This window comes from Phacochoerus africanus, chromosome 11 (assembly GCF_016906955.1).
Source record: "Phacochoerus africanus isolate WHEZ1 chromosome 11, ROS_Pafr_v1, whole genome shotgun sequence".
In the NCBI taxonomy this organism is placed as follows: domain Eukaryota; kingdom Metazoa; phylum Chordata; class Mammalia; order Artiodactyla; family Suidae; genus Phacochoerus; species Phacochoerus africanus.
The window spans coordinates 81,271,088-81,293,054 of record NC_062554.1 but is presented as its reverse complement, the minus strand read 5'-3'; the positions used below and the strand labels follow the sequence as shown (position 1 = coordinate 81,293,054).

Below are 21,967 nucleotides of genomic sequence, written 5' to 3'. Positions count from 1 at the left end.
ATTTGACCTCTAGACTGGGAACCTCCATATGCTGTGGATGCATGTGGCTCTAAAAGACAAAAAAGAAAAAGAGGTCAGATTTGTGGTTACTGAAGGTGGGGGGTAGGAAGACTGGGAACTGGATGAAGGTGGTTAAAAGATACAAACTTGCAGTTACAAAATAAGTAAATAGAGATGTAATGTACTATATGATAAATATAACACTGCTGTGCAGTTATGTACAAAAGTTAAGAGTAAATTCTAGGAGTTCCCATCAAAAGGAAAATATTATTTTTCTTTGTCTTTTATTTCGTATCCATGTAAGATGACGGATGTTCACGAAACTTATTATGGTAATCATTTCATGATTATGTAAATCAAGTCATTATGCTGTTGACTAAACTCATACAGTGCTATATGTCAAATATATCTCAATAAAACTGGAAGGAGAAAAACAAAAATAAAAATTGCTTTTGTTGTATAAATGGCATAGAAACAAAATCTTTTGAAAAGCAGTAAAACTACTTAACTGGTAAAACGTCACCATGTTGAAATCTATGTGGTTTTGCATGGTTGATTGATATGTAATAAGGTTGTCACCTCTATTTGAATTTATGCCGAAAATAAACTCAATCAAGGATTGAAACATTTCTACTCTATTGAACATTTCCAAGAAACCTCCTTGGAGCCAATGAGTCTGAGATATATTTAAATAAAGGGCTTGCTTTCTGGCTGATGGATAAAAGATTCATTCTTTCTATTTTATTTTACTTTTTTATTGAAGTATAGTTGATTTACAATAATAGTTTCAGGTATGCAACACAGTGATTCAGTATTTTTATAGATTATAGTTCATTTAAAGTTATTACAAAACAGGGGCTATATTTGCCTGTGCTGTACAATGTCCTTGTTGCTTATTTATTTTATACATAGTAATTTGTACATTTCAATCCCCTCTTCCTATCTTGCCCTTCTCCCCACTAGCTTGTTCTCTGTATCTGAGTCTGTTTTGTTACATTCATTTATTTGCTTTATTTTTAAAATTCCACATACAAGTGATAACACACAGTATTTATCTTTATCTGATTATTTCACTAAGCTTAATGCCTTCCAGGTTATCCATGTTGTTGCAAATGGAGAATTTCATTCTTTTTAATAGCCAAGTTATATTCCATTTATCTGTTGATGGACACTTAGGTTGCTTTGCATATCTTGGCAACTGTAAATAATGTTGCTATGAACATTGACATGCAGTACCCTTTTGAATATTTGTTTTCATTTTCTTTGAATATATACCCAGGAGTAGAATTGCTGGGTCCTATGGTAGTTCTATTTTTAGTTTTCTGAGGAAACATATTGTTTTCCACAGTGGCTGAACATAATTTCATTCCCAGTGTATGAGGTTTCCCTTTTCTCCACATCCTTAGCAAAATTTGTTATTTGAAGACTTTTTGATAATAAGCATTCTGACAGGAATGAGGTGATATCTTATTATGATTTTGATTTGCATTTCTATGACGATGAGCAATGCTGAATATCTTTTCATGTGTCTTTTGACCATCTGTATATTATCTTTGGAAAAATGTCTATTCAGATTTTCTGCTCATCTTTTAAATGGGTTATTTGGGGTTTTTTGGATACTGAGTTGTACGAGCTATATATATTTTGTATATTAGCCCCTTAACTGTAGTATCTTTGCAAATATCTTCTCTCATTCAGTAGGCTGTTTTTTTTTTTTTTTTTTTACTTTATCAGTGGTTTCTTTGCTGTGCAAAAGCTTTTCAGTTTAATTAGGTCTCATTTGTCTGCTTTTTTTTTTTTTTTTTTTGCCCTAGGAAACAGATCCAAAAAAATGTTGCCATGATTTATGCTAAAGAGTGTTCTGCCTATGTTCTCATTGAGGAGTTTTATGGTTTCAGATCTTACATTTAGGTCTTTAATCTATTTTTAGTGTATTTTTGTATATGGTGTGAGAAAATATTCTAATTTCATTCCTTACATATAGCTGTCCAGTTTTCACAGAACCACTTATTGAAGAATCAGTCTCTTCTACACTGTATATTCTTGTCTCCTTTGTGGTAGATTAGGTGACCATAAATACATGAGTTTATTTCTGGGCCCTCTATTGTGTCCCATTGTGTCTGTTTTTGCACCAGTACCACGCTCTTTTGATCATTCTAGCTTTGTAGTATAGTCTGAAGCTATGTAGCATGATTTCTTCAGCTTTGTTCTTTATTTCTCAAGATTTCTTTGGTTCATTCTTTTTACTTATTTTTTCCTATTGTGACAAAGTATATATAACATACATTTACCATTTTAGCCATTTCAAGTACAGAGTTTAGTAGCAATTAGTATATTCACATCGTTGGGCAACCATCACCACCACCCTTTTCCAGAAAATTTTCATCTTCCAAATTGAAACTCTGTTCTCATTTAATAATAACTCCCCATTGTCTTCTTCTCCCAGTCCCTAGCAACCACTGTTCTATTTTCTGTCTCTGTAAACTTGACTGCTGTAGGACCTCATATAGGTGTGGAATCATACAGGGTTTGGCCTTTTGTGACTGGTGTTTTTCACTTAACATAATGTCTGCCAGTTCATTCCGGTTTGTAGCCCGTTTTACAATTTCCTGATATTCCATGGTATGTATATACCACACTTTGCTTACCACTTATCCATCAGTAAACACTTCCGTTTCACCTGTGTTTTAGATATTATGAATAATGCTGCTATGAACATGGATGGAGAAAGAGTCATTCTTATAACCAGCATTCATGCCAGGCATGCAGTTCCCCTCTCCCTGCTTTACTTCCTAAAGACATGCCATAATAAACATTATCAAATTCACAGTTGCTAAGCTCAAATATTGATTTGCTGATGCCCTTCTCTTCCCCTAATGCTATTTCTACCAACTTCTCTTTCCACCACCAAAAAAAGAGATAAATCCCTGGTAAGGACCAGGCTTTCTAATTTAGTAAAACATACATGGGGCAAGAAATTCATATATTATATAAATGTGTGTTTTTGGTAAGGTTACTCCAAATTATACTGAGCACCATAAGAGGATAACACTGAGAAATGATGAACTTTTCTATAATAACAAGATTTAAGAAAAAGTATAATTATATGGTCTTGCACCTTGGTTTTACTTTCTGTAAACTAACATGAATGTGTGTATATATGTATGTATGTATATATATGTATATATACACACATTCATGTTAGCTATCCTGTACCAGACACTAAGTACTCTCTCTCCAAACCCCTCCTCCTCCACACCCACCCCAACTCATACATAGACTTTTTTTTTTTTTTTTGCCTTATTGCCTTTTTCTAGGGCTGATCCTGCAGCATATGGAGATTCCTAGGCTATGGGTCTAATTGGAGCTGTAGCTGCCAGCCACAGCCATAGCCACAGCAACTCCAGATCCAAGCTGGGTCTGCAACCTACACCACAGCTCACGGCAATCCCAGATCCTTAACCCACTGAGCAAGGCCAAGGATGGAACCCATAACCTCATGGTTCCTAGACAGATTCGTTAACCACTGAGCCACAACAGGAACTCCAGACTCTTGTTTCTTAAACTCTATGGGGTAGGTATTATAACATCATTTCCACTGCACACACACACAAAAAAAATGAGGTTCAGAAGGGTTAAGTGTTCCATCCAAGGTGACATAGCCAATAAACAGGTAGCAGGGCTAGGATTAGAACCCAGATGTCTTGATTTCAGGCTTGTGCACTTAATAACTACATCTTTCTGGCCCCTGAATTTGGAGGTTTTCCCATATAAGTTCATCATAATTTTGCAAATGAACCTGCCAAGAGCCATTTCCTTTTTCAAGGAAATTCTTATTTGAATTTTTTCACTATTAGGCTTTTCTTTTCACTCAAGTTATAAATTCTTGGCTTCATTTTATCTTCCACATTGAGAGTCTGTACTATTTCTCTCTCAGTGATATTTACTGCATTTACACATAACTTTGCTATTTATAACTAGGGTACCATGAAGCCATTGTTTTTCCTCCTTTTCAAAAATAAATTTTTTTTTAATTTGAATATTACATCAAACTTTGATGAACCTCACTACATAATGTGTTAAAACTTCCTTGATCCTTTTTATCTTTCCCATAGTCCTGTAACTAATTTTTCTTTAGTATATTCTGTGGACTCAAACCAGTTTAGATGAATTTTCCATTGAGATTTGAAAAAAAAATTAAGTTATGCTAAGGGTTTGTTTTTCCATCTTAATTCACTTCTGTGGAAGAAAATTCATTCTCTGTTACAATTCTAACTGGTATTCATGAATCAAAACTGAAAAAAACAAATGAAACCCATTATACTTTAGATTGTGTTCATGGTTTGCTGGAAGTCAGGTTTGTGATGTGGTCCTCCACATCACAAATTTGATTGCATTTCTACAGATATTACTGGACAAAAAATTTGATTGCATTTCTACAGATATTACTGGACAAAAAATTTGCAAAAAAGCCCGATATGATTTAATCCTGATTATAAATATTATTTCTGGTGATTTCACAAAAATAATTAGAAAATTGATGTTTATTTTTCTGTCTCAGTTTTGGACAGAATAAGAGAGCTACTACTGTCACAACATTAATTTCTACTTCCTCCTCCTATCGTACATCACTGAGGCCTAAGGTGGCAGGTACAGCCTCTGAGAAGCACCTTTAGAAGCAAATCAGCACTCAGATTACCAAGAGTCCGTCTGCAGGTATAATCAGAAGCACTGCCCCTCCAACAGAATTTTGCAATCCATCTAAAGAGTTTCTAGGATTAGCAAAGTTTTTCCAAAGCATTTGTTGGAACATGGAGACGCGAGATGCCAAGTTATATCCTGGGGGATTTCCCCCTGAATGTGCGACAACTGTTAACCAAAACACCAGTGGAACCACTGTCCGACGCGCAGGGCGCAACGCGGTCTCCTAGGACTGGTTGGGCGTGACTTTCAGGCACGCTGGCGGGCTTGGGAAGGAGGAGTCACCAGGCTCGAGCCGTTATCCCCAGAGCCAGAACACGCAGCGACCTGAAGTGCAAGCAAGGACAGGCTGAGTGCTGTGAAAGAAGGACGCAGGGGCTGAGGTGGCCCCTCCTGCTCGCGCACACGGACGGAGCTCTGCGACGCCTTCGTCTCACCTGGGGCAATAGCGATGCCTGGCGGAGTCTGGATGCTGACGCTGGTGTCCTTGCTCCTGACCCCCGGGAAAAGTCGGCCAGGTAGGGCGCTGGCCGATGGAAGCTGCAGGGGCGCCACCTGGGCCTTCGGGAGAAGGGGGGGTAATGACTTTCTGGATGACACGTGGAACGTGCCTGTGCATCTTTATGGCTGCATCTTATATTTGTCTCATACCCACCTCTGCTCTTTCATACTGCCATCTTTGAAATGGTCACTTTGCAGCTTTGGTGCTCTTCAGTTTTCCTTCAAGCACTGGCTATTGTTGCTTCCTCTTCTGCTCTTAAGATTCTCAGTCTTGTTTTTGTTCCTTTGTTTCCTGCTGATCTCCTTTCCTTAAGATCCCTTTAATTTACTGTAAGAAACTTTTTCTGGATCTGCCAAATATCCTAACGGCAAATGGACCTGAAATAGTCAAAAGGAGTTCAATTCCAAACTGTATCATTTCTACACCACAACTACCCTACCTCCGAAATAATAAATTAACATTTTATCCCTAGAGTAATTCATTACGTTGTTTTCTGTATGATGGTTTTCATATATTTGTTAGAATCAATTTTGCTACTATAAAAGAGATCTCTAAAGAGAAAATAGCTCTCCTCTCACTTAAATCCAGGACAAAGAACACATAGTTTAAAACACAGTGAAGTTAAAACCCTGGTCAGCTCTTGCTGACTGTTTTTGTGTTCATATAAACAGGAACATTAAATGAAAGGTGACTTGTTTTTAGACGTGTCCTTATGTTTTTCAGAAATAAATTGGATCTGTGTAAAATTACCTGAAGCTTTTCAAAAAAGATTGTGTTCAACATTTATAAATGTTCAGCATATAATTTTGTTTTATCACCTTGTTGGTCTTAGTCTATTTTACTAAAGTAAGTTTTCTCTATAAAAAGAGTGTGGGAGGTAAGCACTCCCCCATATAAAGTTGTAAAAAAAATATCAGAACCCAAATGTTATTTCCTGAAATGATACCTTAACAAGCTGTAACTGAACTATGCCTTCTTTGCTTTGCTTACACATTTACTAGATTTTCATGAAGAACTATTAGAAATAAATGTAATATACTGAATATGCACTCATTGAATTTATATAATGTTTCCAGAAAAATAATCAATATTTACAAAAGAATTTGCTTCAATGTTTACTATGATCACATAACCTTTTCTAGCCTCTGTAAAATAGCCTTGCAATCTCTCTACTGAAGGTGAATATTAACTGTTACCAGATTCTAAGCTCATATCATGGTAAAGCTGATAATAAAGTTTATAATAACTTCTTTATTATAATGAAGTAGAGATAAAAGTGAAGACATATGGAAAATATAAGGCTTTTCTTTTTAAAAACAGCTTTATTAAGATATAGTTCATATACCATACAGATCACTCATTTATGGTATACAATGTTTTATCATAGTGTACAATAGTCTACAGTTTATGCATATTCACAAATACGTGCAACCATTACCACGGTCAATTTTAGAACAATTTTATCACCTTAAAAAGAAATACCATATTCTAGCTATCCTTCTCCTATATCCTCCTTCACTCTTTCCACCTTCCCAACTGTAAGCAATCACAAATCTACTTTCTGCTTTATAGATTTGCCCATTCTGGATATTTTATCAAAATAGAATCATATAATAGATTGTCTTTTGTGACTGACTTTTTTCATTTAGCATAGTGTTTTCAAGGTTTGTCATGCTGTAGCAGGTATCAGTACTTCATGTCTTTTTTGTGATGAAGTAATATTCCATTGTAAGTATATAGCGCGTTCTGTATATACATTGACCAGCTGATGAACAGTTGTGTTGTTCCACCTTTTGGCTATTATAAATTTGCTACTATAAACATTTGGGTGCAAGTTTTTGTATGGACACCTTTTTAGTTTAGAAATATAGCTAGCAGGGGAGTTAGTGGATCATAGGGTAATTCTGTTTAACCATTTCAGGAATAGCCAGGATATTTTCCAAAGTGATTGTACAGTTTTATAATCCTGCTGCAATATGTGAGGGTTCCATATTTTTTTTTTCTTTTCATATATTTTTATGGCTTTGGTAGCAAGGTAATACTGGGCTCATATCTGGTAGTATTCCATATTTTTCTATTTTTTGGAAATATTTGTGAAGAATTGGTATTATTCTTGAAATGTTTGGTAGAATTGAACTCTGGTGCCATCTGCACCTGGCCTTTTCCCTTTGAATGCCTGTGGTTTTTATTTTTATTAATTCAATTTTTTTAATGATATAAATATATTTGGATTCCTTATGTTTTCTTGAGTCAGCTTTGTAGTTTGTGTCTTTTTAGGAAGTTATCAATCTTCTATATGTTATCTAATGTACTGACATGCAATTGTAATAGTATTACTCACTAAGATCTCTAGTCATGTGCCCTATTTCATTTCTGATTCTAGTAAGTCAGTCTTCTCTCTTTTTTCTCAGCAAATTTAGAAATATGTCAACTTTGTTGATTTTTTTAGAAAATATCTTTCAGTTTTATTGATTTTTCTCACTGTTTTTCTACCTCAACTTCACTGATTTCCTCTTTAATTTTTAAATTCCTTTCTTTCTGCTTCATTTAGATCTAGTACGCTCTATTTTTTCCAATCTTCTGGTGCAAGGTTAGTTTATTATATTGTTTTTTTTTTTAATATAGACATATGCATCTATAATTTTCCTTTAAGCATTGCTTTAGCAGCATTCTATAAATTGTGGTATGTTGTATCTTTATTTTAATTCTTTTCAATGTATTTTCTCATTCCCATTTTCATTTCTTTGACCCACTGACTTTCTAGGTTGTCTCATTTACACATTTGTAAATTTCTTAAATTTCTTTCTGCTATTGATTTGTATGTTCATTCCATTGCAAAAGGACATAATTTGTATGATTTGAATCTTTTCAAATTTATTGAGGTTTGTCTTAATAGTCTAATGTATGTGTAATAGGTGTATTTATGTTTAAAATTGAATAACTTCCTCATGGGTGAAATTTTATTGTTATAAAATGTCCCTTCTTGCCTCTAGTAACATTTTTTAAAAAATATTTTTGGTGATGGCCATTCTGGCTGGTGTAAGGTGGTACCTCATAGTAGTTTTGATTAACAGTTCTCTAATAATTAGTGATGTTGAGCATCTGTTCATGTGTTTTTGGCCATCTATATGTCTTCTGTGGAGAAATGTCTATTTAGATCTTCTGCCCATTTTTTGATTGGGTTGCTTTTTGATATTGAGCTGCAGGAGGTGTTTGTGTATTTTGAGATTAAACTCTTGTCAGTTGCTTCATTTGCAAATATATTCTCCAATTCTGTGGATTGTCTTTTTGTTTTATTTATGGTTCCCTTTGCTGTGCAGAAACTTAAGTTTAATTAGGTGCCATTTGCTTATTAACATTTTTATTTCTGTTACTCTAAGAGGTGGATCTGAGAAGATACTGTTGCAGTTTATGTCAGAGTGTGTTCCACTTATATTTTCCTCTAAGAGTTTTATAGTATTTGGTCTTACATTTGGTCTTCAATCCATTTGGAGTTTAATTTTATGTATGGTGTTAAAGAGCGCTCTAGTTCCATTCTTTTGCATGTAGCTGTCCATATAGTTTTCCCATCATCACTTATGTCTTTTGTCCATTGTATATTTTTGCCTCCTTCAACATAGATTAATTGACCACATGTGCTTGGGTTTATTTCTGGGCTTTTTATCTTGTTCCATTGATCTATATTTCTTTTTTGGGTGCCAGTGCCATACTGTTTTGATGATTGTATCTTTGTAGTATAGTCTAAGTTCATAGAGCTTGATCCTTCCAGCTCCATTTTTCTTTCTCAGGATTGCCTTTCCTATTCGAGGTCTTTTTTGTTTCCATATAAATTAAAAAATATATTTTTATCTAGCCCCATGAAAAATGCCATTGGTGATTTGATAGGGATTGCATTGAATCTGTAGATTGCCTTGGGTAGGGAAACGGGTTTGTAGAGTTACTATTCTAGTACTCGAGGAGTTAGGCCCCCAAATTGCCAAATGGGAATTCAAACCAGCCAAAGTTAACTATATCCTCTATTCTAGACTTAAGATTGTAATAAAGTTTTTAAGAGCATGGCTTATTAATTGCTAAAATGATTCAAAATTTTTCTAGAGATTTTGAACATTTTAAGAGTGACAAGTAGATGTGGAGAAAAAATCATTAAATAAATTATATAAAATATGAGATATTATGAATTACAAAATTAAGAAATTTCCTCTATATAAAAAGTAAATAAAAATAAAAAATAGGAGTTCCTATCGTGGTGCAGTGGTTAATGAATGCGACTAGGAACCATGAGGTTGCGGGTTTGGTCCCTGCCCTTGCTCAATGGGTTAACGATCTGGCGTTGCCGTGAGCTGTGGTGTAGGTTGCAGACGCGGCTCGGATCCCGCGTTGCTGTGGCTCTGGTGTAGGCCGGTGGCTACAGCTCCGATTCGACCCCTAGCCTGGGAACCTCCATATGCTGTGGGAGCGGCCCAGGAAATAGCAGAAAGACCAAATATATATATGTATATATATATATATATACACACACACATTATATAGCTCTTTAGCATTGTTGATGGCTTACTGTGATTGCTTCTACACATTTGCATCTTTAGCTTTGGATTAGAAAAAAATTATTCAAAGCAGCAAAGTCAAAGGAAACATCAGAACTGTAAAAGCACTTAGGAAGGAGAAATACTACACAGAATAACTTTTTTCCCCTAAGACCAAATTCTATTGCAGGATAAGATCAGAGAAAACATTTCAATAATTCATGCACATCTCACTAGTAATCTCTTTTATAATTTTTCCTTAGTTTGCAAACACATGCAGTCTTCTGATAATGACAGGATCTTAAAATTATTTCAAATTAAGTGAAATGATAGCACATCCCTTAACTTCTACACAATGCATTTTATAAAATATTTATCTAGTGTTGACAGATTGAGATTGTCAAAATCACTAGAGCCTTTTGAGACATATGTAATTGGTGAAACTAGAAACAAAAGAAAGACCCTTTTGTAGTCATTCCTAAAATCCTTTGCTAAAAAAAATTCTTTAGGGAAATTTTTTTCTTGTAAGACAATACCTTTTTTTAACAGTTTAGTTGCTGTAACTATAAACAACAAAATGAAAAGCAAAGAAATTATAAGCTACACTTATGAGATTGATTTGCATATTAATATCACTAGTTTATTGTGCTCCTTGTTAACTTGTTTGGAAACTGATTTTTGTTTATAAATACTCTGTAACCTATAATTATATAATAAATGTTTGGGGGTTTTGTTCAGTTAGATGATTTCTTTTTTTCCACAGTGAAGTACTTTGGTAATGATTACATCTTCCTTTTCTATTTCATAGATATTTTATTTATTATAGGGTATTCCTTGAACAAATATAATATCTAATATTGGGAGCTTGTCTCACTAATATGTCAACAAGGTACTCCAAGTAAGGATATTTCCTTGTGTTTCTTATTATTTGGGTGACAGGAGCCTCAAATAAGAGCTCTATTTCTCAGATAACTGTTTCACTGCCTCCTCTTCTGTCTTCACGCTGGGAAGATACCCTTTCTGTTTTTTGCCTCTGTGAATTTGACAGAAGTATCTTCCAGGCCATGGGTTTCCCATTGTGGCTCAGTGGTTAACAAACCCAACTGGTGTCTGTGGGGATGTAAGTTTGATCCCTGTCCTTGCTCAGCGGGCTAAGGATCGAGCACTGCCGTGACCTGTGGTGTAGGTCACAGACATGGCTTAGATCCTGCATTACTGTGGCTGTGGCAAAGCTCTGATTCGACCCAGAGCCTGGGAACCTCCATGTGCCTCAGGTGTGGCCCTTTTTTTAGGTGTGGCTCTTTTTTAGACAAAAGACCCCGCCCCCCCAAAAATATCTTCCAGCAACTGAGGCTCAAAAAATGGCTTCCCTAAAAAAACTTCAAAACTGTCTATTTTTCCATGGTCTTTTCTTATTATTTCTTCAGAACTGTTCCCCTCTTCCCCATTCATTTTCTTGTGCTTAGAAATGAAAACAAACTTCTTTGATATTTTAAAAAGGAAAAAAAATTGAAAACTTTTTTTTCCTGCACTAGAAAAAAAAATGTAGGAAACTTCAGTAGGAGGGCATTTTATAAAAATTCTATTAGCATTTAAAGATTGGTTTAATTTGTTGCATTCCAGGACCTGGCAGAGATGGTATTTGGGGGGCATGTGGCTTCTGTGGCAGAAAGCAGGTCATGGAGAATCAATAATAGAATTTAAACCTGGAGGACCATTCTCAAGAGGAATCTTTGTAAGCCTATGCCTTTGGATAGTAGAAATAAACAAATCCTGACTCAACAGCAATCAGCAATTTTGCTTGTACAAATTAAATGAACATAAAGTCCTTGAAGCTCAAATACTTCAAAAATACATTCTAAAGAATTTTCTGACCAGCTTGTTGTATTTATGGAAAGTGTAACTTAACGTCATCTTTGTTTTACTAAGAGACCATTGCATTTCATATGGTCTTTATGCGCACCTGTAGGTTTATTTGCTCTGTTTTTGTTTCAGGAATCAATTTTAATTGAGGACTGAACTATGTCAATAAGAAAATAAAAGACATAAAGACATCTATCTTTCATTCTAGCTCCGGAGTGCTCTCCTGGGGGATACCAGTTTCTTCAGAGCCCTTATAGAAATGTCCATTTTGACTCCTTGCACCTCCAGCAGTCAGCCATTCAAGACCTGATATGTGACAATGCCCTTTCTCCCGGATGGTATCGATTTCTCCTCTTTGACAGACCTGCCAAGATGCCAACCGAATGTGTTGAGGTATCAACTCACTAATGTGAACTACATCCATTTTTTCTTAAGTATTTTCTCATATAAGGATTGGATCTTGTTACAATCAATTTGTTTCTCATGTTGAAATACCATTTTAATTTTGTATCAAGATTCAGTTAATCCAAGGGAGTATTCCCATGTACTCTATTCTGACAGTAATAGTAACAGTTAATGTAGTGGTCAACAGTCACCAAATATTTTTACTTATAGTATCTTATATCATTTTTACAACAACAGTAGAAGATGGTGTATCATCATAATTCCTATCACACAGTACAGGAAACACATTTTTAGATGTAATACCCCTAGATAGCAGGACAGACAGCCAACTTTTGATTACAGTCAGTCATTATCAAGAGCTGATGTAATCTCAGTAACTTGCAAACAGTAAAATACTGTATATTTTAAGTGCTTTAGTTCTTGTCTGCTTAATAAAAGGATTATTCATTTTCCTTAACATTACCCACATTTTAAAAATTATACAGAAGTGGGAATTATTTCCTTTTTCAGCTATGTAATGTAAAAAGAACTCAGAAAAGATCTCCAGATTTGTCTTCAAGTGAGGCCTTAACTTCATTTTTTTTTTTCGAATTTCCAACCAATTTGTCTGTCACCAGATTTTGAGCAATCTTTTCTTTCTCCCCTGATTTTTTATTTTTTAATTTTCCTGGCCATTCCCATGGCATGTAAAAGTGCCCTGGTCAGGGACTGAACCATGCCACAGCAGCAATCCAGGCCACTGGAGTGACAAAATCAGATCCTTAATCCACTACACAACAAGAGAACTCCTCTCTGATTTTTTGATGCCTCTTCTACTGAGCACTAACTTCTTACAAATACTATTTCCAGAAATTTTTGAAGAATTCTCCTAGATCAGTTTATCTTTGTGCAATATGTTAAGATGACTGAAGATTGATTTTTTTTAATCTTTGAATGTATCAACTATTTTAGTAAGCTGACACTGAATTTATCTTATTCACAATACAAGAGTAATAAATGGAAGAAAGGTATTTTAATTTGAAAAGATTATATTAATTATGAGAAATCTACCCTTAAATTTACTGTTCCATAAAGTTATTTTTCTTTTATGGTACCAGTTATTAAATTTTTAAAATAATTGATAATTTAATATTTTAAAAGGCTGCTTAAAAGGAAATGCAAAGTTGATTTATCTATCACATATGAAACTAAACTGGCTTTTCAACTTTCATCTTCTCTGATCCAAAAGATGAACCACTGTGGAACACAAGCCCCCATCTGGCTCTCTCTGAGAGATTCAGAAACACTGCCTCGACCTGGGGAGATCAAGCACCTGACAGCTTGTGCCACATGGCAATTTTTATTTAGCACTACAAAAGACTGCTGTCTTTTTCAAATCCCAGTGTCTGTGAGAAACTGTGGAAAGTTTTTTGTGTACTTGCTGCAGCCCACTCAGGGATGTATGGGATATTGCGCAGAAGGTAAGAAAAATGTGTAATACATATAAACTGCTAATAATGCGACTCTGTGTGTTGGTGGGTTTTCTGCCATGCTCTGGCTAGGGTGTATGGACCTAATGCAACTCTTAGTGAGAGATCTGGCTTACTATTATCACTGTAATTAGGTTAAATTTCTGATTTAAATTGGCCAGATTTGTTCAGGATTCTTTGCTAAGATTTTAGAATCCTCAAAATATTTGTTAATATGAAAGTATCAATGGTTAATATCGCAGTGATAATGCATATTGATGTTATTTATCTGCTGATAACAGGCAATAAAATGGACCCTTCTCCTTTGTGGTATTCTTCCTCAAAAGGCATAACCCTAGTGTAATTATAAGCAAGCTTATATAAACCCAAATGGAGAAACGTTCTGCAAAATACCTGAATAGTACTCTTCAAAAGTGTCAAAATCATGGAAAACCATGAAAGAGTAAGAAATTGCCAAAGACTAGAAAGGACTAAGGAAACTGTGATGGCATTCTGGATTGGATAACTGAAGCAGAAAAGAACTTCCATGGAAAACTAGTAAAATCTGCACAGTCTTTAGTTTTTTTAAGAGTAGAGTCCTAGAGACAATGTCTTAGTTTTGACATATGTATCTTGATTTTGTAATAAAGGAGTACTGGTGGAAGATGGATATAGGTATATGGAATAGCTCTATGTTATTTTGCAAATTTCATGTGAACCTAAATTATTTTAAAATAAAATGTTTATCACAAAGCAAAAGTAAAATTATTTTCGAAAGCAATAAGTGTTGTAGATTAAAGAAAACTAGTCAATGCAATAAAGATTGACTGGCACAGAGATGCTGTCCTTCAAAGGGAACCTGTGAAATGTCAATCTGAATAGGTGATGAGCTTAAGCTGAGTTCTGAATGAAGAGTATAAGCCAGTTGAGAAAGATATAGGAAAAGAGCATTCCAGGTAAAAAGAACAGTGAATACAAATGTCTTTAAATAGCGGTAGAGATGGCCACTCAAGGAACTGAAGGAAAATCAACATGGCAGGAACAGACTGATAGCATGAGCTTTGGAAAATGAGGTCAGAGAAGTTGAAAGGGAATAGAATCTGTAGGGTCTGATGACCGTAGCAAAAACTTACATTTAGTCATAACTGTAATAAAGTTTTAAATAGGTGAATAACATGATCCAAGGATTGTATTTAAAAGGCTACTATTCCTACAGTATTCCTACAGTAAGACTCTATATAGGAAGCTGTCACATTAATTCTATAGAAGATGGTAGTGGCTTACAGGTTGGAGGAGGTGAAAATGGCCTCGACTGCTGGCAAAGGAAAGAAAGTAATGAGTTGAAATGTCTTTGGGAGGCAGAGCTTATGTATGGGAGAAAGTGGAAAGATGGAAAGAAAGGAACCAAGAACAACATCTAGTTTTTTGCTTGAGCAATTGAAATGGAAAAGCTAAGTACAAAGACATTGGCTGAAGAGAGAGAGAGGAATTGAGTTATATTTTGGCCTGTTATCTAAGAAGGGACATGAAATATACAGATATAAAGTACACATAAGACTGATGACCCCAACACTGACCATGCTACTGACTAAGGATGTTAGAGAATGGGGGCCCTTGCTGGAAGCTCCAAAATATACGATTATGGAGCTCACCATAGATTATTGAACCCATTTAAATTCTTTTGTTTACTTTTCTCTGTGCTCAATAATGACTGTGAATTCTTTGAAAGCAAACGATATACCCTTTACATCACAGTCTCAAGACTTTGTATCCTAAACAAAGTAGGGACTTGACAAATGTATATTTAATTGAAGTATTTAATAGAACTAGTGGCCCAACTCCCCTGATGCAAGGAGCTCAAAATAGAAAGAAACTACATAATAGTGATTTTTTTTTTACTTGGACTGTTTATACAAGAATGAAACTGATAAGTAAGGGATTTATTCCTGATGGACGGTGAGGCCGGGGTATGCTGATATATGACCAGGTTATAGGAGGAAACCAACCCCCTTCCAATACATTATCTGGGCTCTTCTGTATGTAGGAGACTGAAAATGCTGGGACATACTGCTATGGATTAGTGTTTCAAAACTAGGCAAACATTGTGAATCAAATAATCGTATGGGTAAGACTCATGAACATTTTTATCCTGAGGTTATTAGACTCTCCAAATTAGAAAACCCCGAATGACACAGATACAGTAAAACAATGGCAAAGAATACACATGGAAGTATACATTACAATTAATTTTAATTAATTATTTAAATTATGAATGAAAAGATTAAAAGTTTTACAGAATACTGGAGGTAAGGGTAGTAGAGCCTTTTTCGGAGAGCAGGACATTAACACTGAGAGTTTGAAGGTAAACAGACCTTGGTTGGATAGAGAGGGAGGGGAAGAACATCCCAGATAGGATCCATAGCACATGGAAGGCCTTAAGGCTATTAGAGTAGAATGTGCTCACAGGAGTGAAGACAGGCAAAGATGCTGGATCTCAGGGCGTGAGGGAAAGCATAGCAAGACATGGAGTGGGAAGGGCAGCAGAGCCTAATATTTAAGGAGCTCTGCATTTTATTCTCCATGCATTGAGAAGTCTTTGGAGAATTATACTTAGAGAGTTAGCCAGTAAATTTCTCCTTTGCTTACACAGCTGCTGGCCAGCTAAATCTAGATGCAAGCAATATGCTCAATAAAGAAAGGCAGCATCTGCTCAGTTAGTAGAGCCAATGTCATTCACTGGGAAGGAGAAAATCCAGAGAGATGTGTTAGCTTCATCGAGTGGCTAGGATGAGATATTTTGAAAAATGTCTTTTAAAAGTATTTTTCTATACTCTTGCCATCAAAAAATAGTTAATTGTTATAAAATTTCAAGTAATATTACCAAATATTTGTATAAAACTCTGCAGATGTTTCAGTGGAAAAAACCAGCAATATACTTAGATTAGTTTAAGAAATATTGGCAACAGTTTAAAACGAAAAAAAAAATCTTTTATGCCAGAGAATACCATAAAATATAAATCATCAATTCAACAGAAATTTTGTTTATTGCTTATGCTAAATTTATTTAACTCAATATTTAAAATTTGCACTTCATGCATGCCTTTAAAACTTAAAAATATTTGCTGTTTTGTTAATGTCATTACTGCCCATTCAATTTCTCAGGCTTGGAAGAGTCAAAATTATTTCTCTCATTCTCCATATTCAAGTTTTCCTACTGGTTTTAGGGAAGGAGAATTTCTGGGAGATGATTATTTTTTACTCAATGTACAAGTTATTATTTAGATGTTTGCATGAATTATCCTTTCTGATTTGCCAGTAAAAGCTTACCTTGAAGTAGCATATAGACTTGAATTAAACTTCATAGTTAGCAAACAAAAATGTCATTTAATCCACTTAAGAGTTTCTTTTTCTTGCTTACCAAGAATCTGAAACAGATGTTCCCTAATGATGGTGATTTGGCCAGTATATCACGTCAAGCTGAGGTCTCTGTGTGTCTCTAGGCTTTTCCTTTATGGTGACAGGATGAAGGTCCAGGTTTAGCCTTTATATTTCATTTTAGACAGGATAAAAGGGAAACCCCAAAGGGTAATAGAGATCTAGTGCTAACTTAAACTTGCCCGTACCCCCCGCTTATGGAGATTGCTTAGGAATAGCCTTATCACAATTACTTCAGAATTCTCTGGCTCATCTCTGGTTCATCGTCAAAGGCAATCTATGAAATGGAGTTTTTACTTGAACATATTTCTGTTCCCAAACTTATGGTTATTGAATAGGTAACAGTGACTCATATTTAGCTTAAACACCATCAAAACAGCAAAAATTAAGAAAATTGCTTTCACTTTAATAGTATATTCTCATGATTGGATTTGGTCTTTTGTAATTTCTGTCATTTTCACACAACTTATCTACCCTTAGCAACTTTTAGAAGCCAAATAAGAAAAGAAACATTGATTTAATATTATAATTTTAATCAATACCATTGAAACAAAAAGATTGATATATGTGTATTTTTTAGAATAATCCATGGGAAATATATTTCTCATGTTTTCTGTATTTTTAGTTAGCAATGTAGTTAGGTTCTTGTGCTATACATGAAGAGGCAACATATCAATTGAAAGTAGACTGTAAGACATAGAAATAACCTAAATGTCCATCAATAGATGAATGGATAAAGAAGATATGGTGTGTATACAGACAATGGAATATTACTCAGCTGTCCAAAAAATGAAATATTATTTGAAGCAACATGGATGGATCTAGAGATTATTACATTAAAAGAAGTAAGAAAGATAAATACAATATACTATCACTTTTGTGTAGAATTTAAAATAGAATACAAATTAACATATCTGAAACAAAAACGGACTCACAGATATAGACAACAGACTTGTGATTGTCAAGAGGGAGGGATTAGGGAAGGGAAGCTTTGGGATATTTGGATTATCAGAGACAAACTATTATATATAAGATGGATAAACAACAATGTTCTACTATATAGCACAGGGAACTATATTCAATAACCTGTGAGAACTCAAAATGGAAAAGAATATGAAAAAGAATATATATATATGTGTGTATATATATATATATATATATGAGTCACTTTGCTGTACATCAGAAATTAACACTGTAAATCAATTGTTCTTTAATAAAATTATAAAACAAAAGAAAATAGGCTGTGAGAAATTAAGAATGTATGCTATAAATCCTATAGCACCCACTAAAAAAAAATTAAAATGTTATAGCCAATCAGCCAACAAGGGATATAAAATGGAATCATAAAGTATACCCTGTTTTTAAGGGGCAGAAAAAGATGAGAAGTGACAATAGGACAAGTAGAAAATAGCAACACAGTGAATATAAACCCTACAATATCAATAATTAAATAAGAATGGTCCAAACACATCAACTGAAAGTCAGAAATTGTCAAATTGGATCAAAAAACAAGACTCTCAACTATAGGCTGCCTAGAAAAGCCAACTTTAATAATTTTAAAAATGAAGTCGAAGTATAAGAATAGAAAATGATATACTTTCTTACACAAATCACTAGAAATCTTGAATGGCTACATTAAATTAGACAAAGTAAATTATAGAGAAAAGAATATTACCTGGAAAAACAAAGTTCATTTTCTTTCTTTTTTTTTTTTTTGTCTTTTGTCTTTTTGTTGTTGTTGTTGCTATTTCTTGGGCCGCTCCCGCAGCATATGGAGGTTCCCAGGCTAGGGGTTGAATCGGAGCTGTAGCCACCCACCGGCCTACGCCAGAGCCACAGCAACGCAGGATCCGAGCCGCGTCTGCAACCTACACCACAGCTCACGGCAACGCCGGATCGCTAACCCACTGAGCAAGGGCAAGGACCGAACCCGCAACCTCATGGTTCCTAGTCAGATTCGTTAACCACTGCGCCACGACGGGAACTCCCAAAGTTCATTTTCTAATGAAAAAAGCCTCAACAGTAGAACATAAAAATTCTAAATACTTACGTACCTAATAACAGAGATTCAAAATACATGAAGCAAAACTTACTGATATTCAAGAAGAAACAGACAAATCTACAGTCTATGTTGGAGATTAATACCCACCTACCAATAAATGAGTTTGTAGAAACAAAAACAGCAAAAATGGAGGAAACTAGAAGAACTCTTATCAACCAACTTGCTCTGACACTTAGAGAAGATCCCACAAATAATAGAACAATTCAGGTTATTTACAAATGCACATGAAAAATTTACCAAGATAAATGCATTCTGGGCCCTAAATTAAGGAAATTAACATATTAGAAAAAGCTTGAAGTTAACTAAAAGAAAAAGCCACTTAACATTTATTTTGGAAAACATGAAAGGTCACAAATTAAAGACCTTAGCTTATACACTGAGACTAAAAAGAAACACAAATGAGACCCAGAGTAGGCAGTCAAAAGGAAATAATGATCAGACTGAAAAAAATTATTGAAACGAATGTTTATTCACACATACACATGAATTATCCTCTCTGATTTGCCAGTAAAAGCTTACCTTGAAAAAAAGAGAACACTTGGCAAAAAAAAAAAAAACCTCAAGAAAATAAAAAACTGGTTTATTTTAGAAGTTCAATAAAGTCAATAATTCACAAGACAATTTGATCTGTCAAAAAGATAAGATAAAAATTACCAGTATAGGAACAAGAGAGGTGATACAACTACAGATTCTACAGATATTACAAGGATGAGGAAAGTATTATTATGAATAACTTCCACCCATGAACTCAATTTAAATTAAGTAGACAAATTTCTTGAAGCACAGAAAACCAAATCTCACTTAAAATAAATAACTTCAAAGGCCCTATATCTTTTAAGTGGATTGTATTTCTAGTTGAAATTTATCCCTCCTAAAAACAGTGTTAACATATGATCCTGCAAGCCCAGTCCTGAGCATATATCCAGAAAAAAACCATAATTTGGAAAGATACATGCATCCCAATATTCATTGCAGCACTATTTACAATAGCTAAGACAGAGAAGCAACCTAAATGTCCATCGACAGATGAATAAAGAAGATATGATGTGTGTGTGTGTGTGTGTGTCTCTCTGTGTGTGTGTGTGTGTGTGTGTGTGTGCGCGCAATGGGATATTACTTAACCATTAAAAGGAATGAAATAATGCTATTTGCAGAAACATGGATGGACTTAGAGATTATTATACTAAGTGAAGTATGCCAGGTAAAGACAACTATCATAGGACATCGCTTATTTGTGGGGTCTGAAAAAAAATGGTACAAATGAACTTATGTTCTGTTCAAAACAGAAATAGATCCACAAACAGAAAAAAAAAAACAAAAAAACAACTTAACGGTTACCAAAAAGGAAAGGGAGGAGAGTGATGAGTTAGGAGTTTGGGATTAAAATAAACATATCACTAGATATAAAATATATAACCAACAAAGATCTACTGTATAGCACATAGAACTATATACTATTTTGTAATAAATAAGGGAAATGAATCTGAAAAAGAATAGTTATATAAATGTATAACTGAATCACTTTGCTGTACACCTGAAACTAACAACACTGTAAATCAACTATACTACAATAAAACAAACAAAAGCTCATACCCAGATGGCTTTGGAATTCTTCCAAACATTCGAGAAGGAAATAATACCAATTTTATGCAACTCTTCCCATATAAATAAAGAGGAGGAACTACTTATAAACTTTGGTAAAACCAGCGCTATTCTGAAAGTAAAACCAGACAAAGACATTACAAGAAAAGGAAACTGGAACAATATCCCTCATGAATATAAATGCATATGACATGATCATCTGTTTGGGAAATCCAGTGGAATCTACAAAATAGCTGCAGGAGCTATCAAGTGACTTTAGCGATCCTGAAAAAAAAGATTAACATCTAAAAATTAATTGTATTTCTTTACACTAGAAATGAGGTGTAAATATAGGAAAAGATGTACAAAATATGTAAAATGAAAACTATAAAATTTTGCTGAAATTATAGAACACCTAAAATTAAAAAAAAGAGATAAAACATGTTCAGGGATCAAAGGACTCCATCTTAAGATGTCAAGCTTCCTCAAAATGGTTTTTAGCTCTAAAAGAGTACTAATCAAGATCCCAAAAACTTTTCATGGAAACTGACAAGTTTATTCTAAATTTTATATAGAGGGAGTTCCCTTGTGCAGTGGGTTAAGAATCTGGCTTTGGCACTGCAACAGCTCAGGTAGCTGCTATGGCACAGGTTCAATCTCTGACTGGGAACTTCCACATGCCATGGATGCAACCAATAAATGAATAAAAAAATTTCATTTGGGAATACAAAATACCTACAATGTCTAAAACTATTTTGACAAGAAAAAATGTTGGACAAATTATACTGACTTTCAGACTACTCTAGAGTTACAATAATCTCAAAGGGTTACATTAGCATTAAGATAGACAAATTGAAGGAAAAAAGCGAAGTGCAGAAATAAAATAATACACATACAATTAACTGATTTTCAACAGAGAACATAGTTCTGTGGAAAATAACTATAGTGTTTTCAACAAATCAGATATCTATATACAGAAAAATGAACTCCAATTCAAATGCAAATGAAAAAAGTTGGGTTTCAAATAACAGAAAACAAGTAGAAGTAATTTTTTTTTTTTTGTCTTTTTGTCTTTTTGCCTTTTCTAGGGCCTCACCGGCAGCACATGGAGGTTCCCAGGCTAGGGGTTGAAACGGAGCTGTAGTCACCGGCCTACGCCACAGCAACGCGGGATCCGAGCCGCATCTGCAACCTACACCACAGCTCATGGCAACGCCGGATCGTTAACCCACTGAGCAAGGGCGGGGATCGAACCCGCAATTTCATGGTTCCTAGTCAGATTCGTTAACCACTGCGCCACGATGGGAACTCCTGAAGTAATATTTTTAAAAAAGATCAACGGAGTTCCCGTCGTGGCGCAGTGGTTAACGAATCCGACTAGGAACCATGAGGTTGCGGTTCCGTCCCTGCCCTTGCTCAGTGGGTTAAGGATCCGGCGTTGCCGTGA

General features: G+C 34.8%; 1 protein-coding gene across 1 annotated transcript in view; it reads left to right on the top strand.

Moving 5' to 3' along the window:
* Positions 1 to 11,681: 11,681 nt before the first annotated feature.
* VWDE (von Willebrand factor D and EGF domains) overlaps positions 11,682 to 21,967 on the top strand; it is a 60,979-nt gene continuing 50,693 nt past the window's right edge. The window contains exons 1-3 of the mRNA XM_047754391.1: positions 11,682 to 11,691; positions 11,798 to 11,982; positions 13,223 to 13,454. Coding sequence (XP_047610347.1) covers positions 11,682 to 11,691; positions 11,798 to 11,982; positions 13,223 to 13,454 — 427 coding nt within the window. The remainder of the gene's footprint in view (positions 11,692 to 11,797; positions 11,983 to 13,222; positions 13,455 to 21,967) is intronic.